Source organism: Austrofundulus limnaeus, unplaced genomic scaffold (genome assembly GCF_001266775.1).
Source record: "Austrofundulus limnaeus strain Quisiro unplaced genomic scaffold, Austrofundulus_limnaeus-1.0 Scaffold3, whole genome shotgun sequence".
NCBI classification, from domain to species: Eukaryota; Metazoa; Chordata; class Actinopteri; order Cyprinodontiformes; family Rivulidae; genus Austrofundulus; species Austrofundulus limnaeus.
Genome location: NW_013952405.1, coordinates 1,149,499 through 1,157,521, shown reverse-complemented (window position 1 = coordinate 1,157,521; position 8,023 = coordinate 1,149,499). Strand labels below are relative to the sequence as shown.

The 8,023-nt window shown below is 38.9% G+C and overlaps 1 protein-coding gene across 5 annotated transcripts in view; it reads right to left on the bottom strand.

Annotated features, from left to right (window-relative positions):
- Positions 1 to 8,023, bottom strand: part of LOC106523293 (dedicator of cytokinesis protein 3) — a gene marked incomplete at its 5' end in the record, with an annotated part of 26,626 nt that overhangs the window by 9,874 nt on the left and 8,729 nt on the right. For all 5 annotated transcript variants that reach the window (XM_014016675.1, XM_014016682.1, XM_014016688.1 and 2 more), the window contains 8 exon segments: positions 103 to 219; positions 322 to 405; positions 516 to 695; positions 1,524 to 1,610; positions 4,071 to 4,237; positions 4,430 to 4,571; positions 4,767 to 4,871; positions 5,129 to 5,215. In XM_014016675.1, the coding sequence (XP_013872129.1) occupies positions 103 to 219; positions 322 to 405; positions 516 to 695; positions 1,524 to 1,610; positions 4,071 to 4,237; positions 4,430 to 4,571; positions 4,767 to 4,871; positions 5,129 to 5,215 (969 nt within the window).

The window sequence follows — 8,023 nt, the reverse complement described above, 5'->3', positions numbered from 1 at the left end:
CATAAAAGCACCTTTTTCAGAGATATTTAGGAAGTGAAACAAATGACCCCATCCTTGTTTGCTGTTAGTGTTAAGAATATGAACATATAAAGGTCTACTCACATGGTGCAATCCCGTCCTCATCATGTGGAACTGATCTACAAGCTTTTTGTGCAGAGGACGCATTTCTGGGTGCACCAACTTCTCGTGAACAGCCAGCCCCACTCCGAGAATGTGCACCTGTTAATGAAGGAGRGGGGACCGGAAAAATGTGTATTTATTTATCACGCTGTGTTCTCCAAGATGTTCCATATCAGCTGAGAGATCAAAAGCAGGTCTGACCTGCTCCTGCATGAGGTCCTTCAGATGTGTGATCCTCTCCGTGTCCTCCGGGTGACTGCTGATGTAGTCCTTATCGAAAAAGGCCTGTGGGCAGAGGATGAAACAAACAAACAAACAAAAAAGATAAAGGTTTCTCTCTGCACCAGTCTGACAGCCATTGCTGTTGTAGCCCTCGCTGTGGCCCTCAGCTGTACCTCCTGATATCTGGCAATGCCTCCATTCACGGCGGCATCAATGACGCCGTTGAGGCACATGCTGAGCGGGTTGATGTTGCCATGGTGCTGTCTGTGCTGGTATTGGCTGATCAAAGTCCGCAGCTCCTGGGTTTTATTCTCCACCACATAGATGGCGTTCTCCAGAGGGCTCACCTCCACCTGATAATAAAGACACAACAGGTGATTACAAAAACTGTAACAGAGGTGCAACTGTCAGCTAACCTACATGTCAAACTCAAGGCCCAAGGGCCAAATGTAGTGCGTGGGTGACTCCCATCCGGCCCGCCAAGAGGGCAGGGCACTCAAGATGACAGCTACTCACCACAACCTAACAGTGAGTACAACTCTCTTACTTTTAATAGTATTTCTGTATTTTTTTTTTCACATTTAGTCAGTTGTACACGTCATACTTTGCTGTGTTAAAACACTATTTCTATGCGGGAAAAACCATGTAGAGTTCAGTTAGTGTTTGTAAGCAGTGCTCAGCCATAGAAATGAGACAAGGAACATTGTGTTTCATGTTTAGTAAAAGTTAAAGACAAAACGTCAAAGTTATTATTTTTATTATTATTGTATTATTATTATTATTATAATTATTTACCGTTATTTTACCAGGCAAGTCCCATTGAGATCTCAGATCTCTTTTTCAAGGGCGGCCTGGGCCTGAAGGCAACCTATTGTACATGTGTGTTTTTTGTGGGGGAAACTGGAGAAAACCCACGCAAGCACGAGGAGARCATGCAAACTCCACACAGAAAGACCCCAGGTCTGAACCAGGGATCGAACCCAGGACCTTCTTGCTGTGGGGCGTCAGTGCTAAACACTGAGCCGCCGCGCCGCCAATTACAACTGGCCCTTTGAGGTCCACCATAACACTCATGTGGCCCTCAGGAAAAAGAGTTTGACACCCCTGAGCTAACTAGTTTTAGCAAACATTCCTTGCTGTGCATTATGAATGTATAGAAGATGAAAGTTTGAGCTCCTCACCACYTCTCTTCTTTCCACCTCAGCCCAGCGGGCGATCCCGGGCAGAGGACGAGACAGGATCAGGGTTGTTCTCTCGATCCACAGGCTCTGTTAGACATTCAGATAGAAATCTGAGATTATCTTTTCAGTCTGATCTGATAGAAAACAAACCCCAGCAGGCAGCTGACTGTGCTTGAGACAAATAAACTGAGCAGGCACCAGTGATTCCTAAAAACCCTGCTGTAAACTGTTGACCTACATGTTACTCCAAAGTACATCATTGTGTGATTCTAAATGTGGGTCACTGTGTCAAAGAAAATTACTTTATTGCKTATGTTAGGATGTTATGGTCCCTGATGTCAGAGCTGTTTTTTCACACTAAAAACCAAAGCAGAGTTGAAAATAAACATCAGGATAAACGATCTACTGATAAAATATTTACAATCGCAGCTACAACTTGCTGCTTTCTTACTGTGAGTGTTTTACAAGCTTCAGATTTGATTACAGTCAGACAAGTCATGTAATAACACTGGATATTTTGTCACAATATGCATCTGTCTCTTTTCTACCTGGAGGGTTGACTTTGAAACAGGGGGTATTTCAAACTAAAGTTTAGTTTTTAATAGATCTGATACATTTTGAATAAAACGCAAATTTTGACATGCAGAATGAAACTGGTGTTTATGTTTATTTGTGATGATTTTTGTAACAATTATCCTTAAAGGACCTGTCACACTAGAGCAGTTTAGCTATAACTTATGCCTACTTATGTTTATTTTGTTATAAATAAATTACTCATACATGGTACATATTTGTTCAACTTATTAGCTTCACACATGTATAAGACAAAAAGAGACTTCCAGTAGATTTTTTTTTTTATTCCGTCATCTGCGAAGATATCTTCATTGTTGGACAAAACTTTCATAAGTGGACATAAAGTGTGTAAAAAAGTGTGACAAGACCTATAGCAACATTGACTGAAAAATATATTGCATCATATAATCRGAAATAATAAGTAATGTAACAGCTGTGATGATCCTGTCATAAATCCTTAGAAAAAAACAGATTTCTCATGATCTATATAAGATTTTTTTTATTGCCCGCTACATTAAAATAATGTCCATCAGACTGTTTATTAGAAAAGCTTGTCATGAACCAGTAGATGGATTTAAATAAAATGTTCAGAAAGTAATCACATGTAGATCTACAGCTGATTAAGTTTTGGYATCAACCAGACTTAAGATAGCTRGTCAGCCATGGCTAACAGTGACACAAACATAATTATGTCAGTTTTACAGATACTGAGCTAAAACTTGAATTGGTAGTAGCCGTTGGTCATTCTCACAACATACCCCTAACCAGTGGTGGGCACAGTTCCCCTAAAGCACTAATAGGGGAACTAATTTCCTGATTAGTGCTTTAGGGCTTTTGCTAATTTTAAAATTCATTAGTGGACTAGCACTTACTAAATTTAGAAGCACTAACCGAGGTCTTTAAATGTTATTGATCAACTTTAATGTTAACAGCTGAGGGTGAAAGCTGTCACACATGTTGTATGTGTGTCACTTATCCACTAGTTGGCAATATACTGACAATATAGGAACCCAAATACAGCTGTGGAATGTCAATGATAAGTMTTAAGAGAGCAACATGACAATACAGTATGTGACTCGTGTTGTCTGTTGAAGAATGCTCATGGGTTGACTGGGTTATTTTTGTGCTTTACAATTAGCTTTTTCTAAAATTTTCAGTGCATTAGTGCTTTAGAATTAGGGGACCTAAATATTTGAGTTAGTGCTTTAGAATTAGGGGACCTAAATTTTTGAGTTAGTGCTTTAGAATTAGGGGACCTAAATATTTGAGTTAGTGTTTTAGGGCTAGTGGAACAAATTTTTAGATTAGTGCTGCCCACCACTGCCTAACGCTAACAAACTACCAGTATGTGATGGCAGCTTTGAAGTCTGCAAGAAATATGCATTCCTTCGAAGAACGTCACTTTCATTATTTACAAGATTAATGGGTGTTTTATTTATGCACATTCTTCACCATTTCATGTGAAAATATTTTTATTCACTTCTACTCGTTCAYGTTTACAACTCTAGATGATGTGACTGCAATACCTTAAACTTTTCTTCTTGACAGCTTTATWGGTAAAAGCGTTGAAAGCTGTTTGATGAGCAGATCATGATCAAATTTAAACCTGATTAMAATCCAATACGAACAACTGCAGATAATTAAATGAAACCAACATGTCTGATTCAATGTAAAACTGAGAAAACKAAACAGCTAATCAAAATATGTCCCATTTTATTTTTAATATTTTAATATTAATATTCTGTTAAAATCTTAACAAATAAATCCAATATTGTTTACCTTTGCCTATCAAATGTGTGGTCAATGTAGCAGAGAAATGTTAAAGAGCGCTTTAAAGTCCATCATTGAGGCCACCAGGGGGAGTTAYACTAACTTGCATCACCTGGGATGTCTGTTAATGCTGCTGTATGTCTATCTTTCCTGCACTATCCTGCAGTTTTAACAATCAGATATTTCTCTGCCGTCTCATCATACCCTGAACTCGTTCTCGCGGTCCTTGGGCCCCTTGTGAAAGGGCCTGTCGTAGTGGAAGCGACTGACGTTGTTGATGCGGTAGAAACTCTTGATCCTCTCGGGCACGCGCTCCAGCTGAGGCACATCTGAGATGTCCGACACTGGAGTCACAGCATAGATCTGCAGGTCTGAAGGCCAAGAGTTAAGAAAAAAGACTAAAACGTACACTCAGGGGAAGAAGAGCAGGAGAGATCCTCAACATTMGTCCAGAAAACATTTAACTGAAATCTGTTCGGATTCAGCATGAAATCAAACCACATCAACAACTTCAATTTGATAAAAATGCTTTTTCTTTCCCTTGTGTGTGAATGTGTGGATACACTGCGCATCACTCTGCAGGATGGTGTCGTCCGGTAGGTTAGTGTGCTGCATGGCAATGGCTTGTGGAAATTCCCCCAGCATCCTTTGCTGGAAGTCCTCGAGCCGCTCGTAGTCGTAACCGCGACAGACAAACTCCTTGTTCTGCAGAGAGAGAAAAAGCAGCTGTTAAGACCTGACAGAGTTGTGTAATTTAGAAGAAAACATTATTTCCTTATACCCCTGAAAAACAAAGAGAAAAACAACACTACTCTGTGATGTAATATTCAGCATTACATATGATTATATCAGTGTAAGGACAGAGAAGATGAGACAAGATGTAAAAATCAAATGTCTTACTCTGAGAAAAAAAGGAAACTTCCTGCCATAGAAGCCCATTCTGAAGAACTCCGGTTCAATCCTCTGCTGTTCGATGATGTTGTCATAATAAGCTGCCTCCATTTTCTGCGGTGCCAAGAGAAAAACACGCTAAAGAGTCATGATGAATAAYAATTTAATCACACACATCCCTGAAGCCCCTGCATGTCCTGATGAGTGTGGGCGTGCTCAGGTAATCATTGCGTTTGACGCCGGGCACACTTCACACCGCACCGAAGCAGCGGCAGCAGTGGAGGAAGCTGAAAGTCTCACCTCCCTGCATCACAGAGGAGGCTTGTTTGATAAGAACAGCAGAAACTGGGAGCCTGCAACCCTCCACTCACCCGTATCCAGCTGAGGCTCTGATAATCATATAAAGTCTCATATTGGAACGCCAGCTCCCGGCAGAGAGAGATCCCATATTCCCAGCACTGCAGAGGCACAGAGAAAGAGAAGGACTGAGACACGCATAGGGAAMCTAATATAACTCTTATAAAGGAAATAGATCATCATAAAAAATGTTAAACATCCCATAGCTTGARTGTTGTTTGTTCTGCGTACAGTTGTGGTCAGAAGCTTACGTACTCTCCTGGTTGGCATGAACGAGTGATTTGAACGGTTATTTTTCCAGTGATGAATTATTATACAACATATAACTTTGGAAAACTAGAATTGAGTGTGCAAATTTGAATGTATTGTAGATTTTATCCAATTCACACAGGCTCAGAATCATAAATATAGCMCAAGGGAATTAGTTTTTGGTAGATAATATYTTTGTTGTAACAATGCTTCTTGGCAATAAATCTTATACCGTTGGAAAGCCTGTTAGTTTACCTTTTAAATGGGGCCACATTTGTRAGGAACATGTATTTGTGGGATGAGAAGTAGAGCTGAGTGTGGGTTGTTAACGTGAAAAATTTGCCAAATCTCTTCCAAACAGTTTATTTTACTGCTGCTATTGACACTTGTTTTGAGCTTCTGGAACCCYCAGGCACTGCCAATCAGGTGCCTGATGTGTGATTTATTGCTAAGAAGCATTGTTACAACAAAGAAATAATCTACCAAACACAGATTTCCGTACTTTTTGTACTAAATGTTGGTGTCACAAAACCATTTTTTCACATACCGAGTATGAGTACTTCAGTTTGGGAATTTACTGATACTGAGCATTTACTGAGTTAGAACCTAAAGATTACATAAYGACTTTAAAATGCATTTATTTTATTTAAAACAAGGTGTCTCTGCTTATAGAAATGAATTATACAGCTCATTATATTCCTGATGAAACATTTCAAAATAAATTAAAACAACAAGTAATAAACATGGAAATGACAAACGTTTCACTTGAAATGTAAACTGTAACACAATCAACTGATTATTGAATCCGGTATTGATGCCTGTATCGGTATCGGGGCACTTTGGACGATTATGAGTATTTGTAAAAATGTTGGTATTGGGCCACTACTAATTATAAAATACAGGTTAAATCCAGGGGTGTCAAAWCCTGGAGGTCCACTGTTCTGCATGTTGGAGAGGTTCCTCTGCTCCAACACACCTGATTTGCATGAATGGGTCATTAACAGGAGGAATATGAAGAGGTAATTCGGTCACTGAATCAGGTGTACTGGAGCATGGAAACAAGTACAACATGCAGGATACATGAGGCCCAGACTTTAACGTCTGTGCTGTATAAACAGACCAACCTGGTTTCTGATTGGATAAATCAAACTAATGTTAAGCTTCTGGAACTGTATTCCCAAAGCACTGACATCAACTCTATTGAAAAATTGCGGATTAAATTTAAAAGTTGCCCAAATGCAATCTATGTGCAGGATGTGTAGCTTAAACGGTTGGGTTGTTCTGATTCTGTGTGTATCAGAGCAAATTCACAGTAAATTCAAACTTGTGCACCCAGTTTTAGCTTTTAGAAATCAGTGAAAACTGTGAAATCCTTTGCCCTAGAAGCTCTGTCACATAGAAACCTGGCAGAAATAACGGGAGAGGAAAACAAGTTAACGAAAGACGACACTTTCCCTTTTTTTCCGGCTGCTACCAGGGTCCAGTGGGCATTCTCCTCTCCAAAGCACACAGAGCAGTCAACTAATTTAATTTTGACAATGAATACCAGCTAGGGAGGAGTAATTTTGGAAGGAAAATTATATTTGAACTGAAAGCTGATCCTCAAGGTGAAGCATTGCACAGACTGTGCAAAGGCTAAGCTTTTACATTTACTTTGTGATGCTCAGTTTCCTTTGTTTTAGCACAGAAACAGGTTATTATCAGTGTGGTGTTGAGTTCTTGTTTTGGTTTTTATATTCTGTGTTCTAAATGTTTAAAGTTTAACCTGCTTTGGTGCTAATTTTGTCTCCGTGTTCTGAAATTCACTTAACCTGACTTCTTAGATAATTTGGTAGATTTTTAGCTTCTGCCATTAAGGGCAGGAGACAGGTTTAATTAAAATCTTGGAAAGTAATTCTTCGATGCTAATCTACAACTGATTAACTTYTGAGAATCCTCCCAATTTCAGATGGCTGCCACAGCTAATTAAACGTAGCACAAAACAGTTATAACACAGTTGTGGAAATGTGACGTGAAACAAAGATTCATAACAGACTGGGGGAGATTTGTTAGATGAATTCCTTTAGGAATGCTCATTTTATTTAAACATACACATTAGTAAATTGGCTTTTTGCCGCTCCTCTGTTTGTCATTTATTCTCACCTGAGTTGAATTCTGTTGATTATCCATGTTGGTATTTAAACCTATTACTTTCCTCTGATACCTGATGGATCATGTTTTACATGTTATTTTCTTCATYGTTTACAATTTGATGCTTTTTGTTTTTGTTGATTTACCACCTCTGCAGTGATTTCTATACATATACATAATTTTGCCATTTATAATTTATTTTCATATTAAATAAAAATCTGAGTTTCCACTGAGTTAGAGGTTTTTTTTTACTTTGTTGTATGAGGACATGAGATGACGTGTATTAAATGTACACTTATCTTCRGATTTCAAAACAACATTAAAGTGCCTGTGATGTCAAGTTTTTGTAATACATATGAATGCATTTTTAGAAAGAGGACATTGATAAAATACTGCAAAAGAAATTTCATGTCACTGAGATGAGCAGTTGTTAAGATATTTGCCTGTGAAGAAACAGGAAGTGATGTCAAAGGGGAATGTCTGCATGTAAACAGAGCATTGCTACAGCAGCTAATAACAGACTGCAGAGA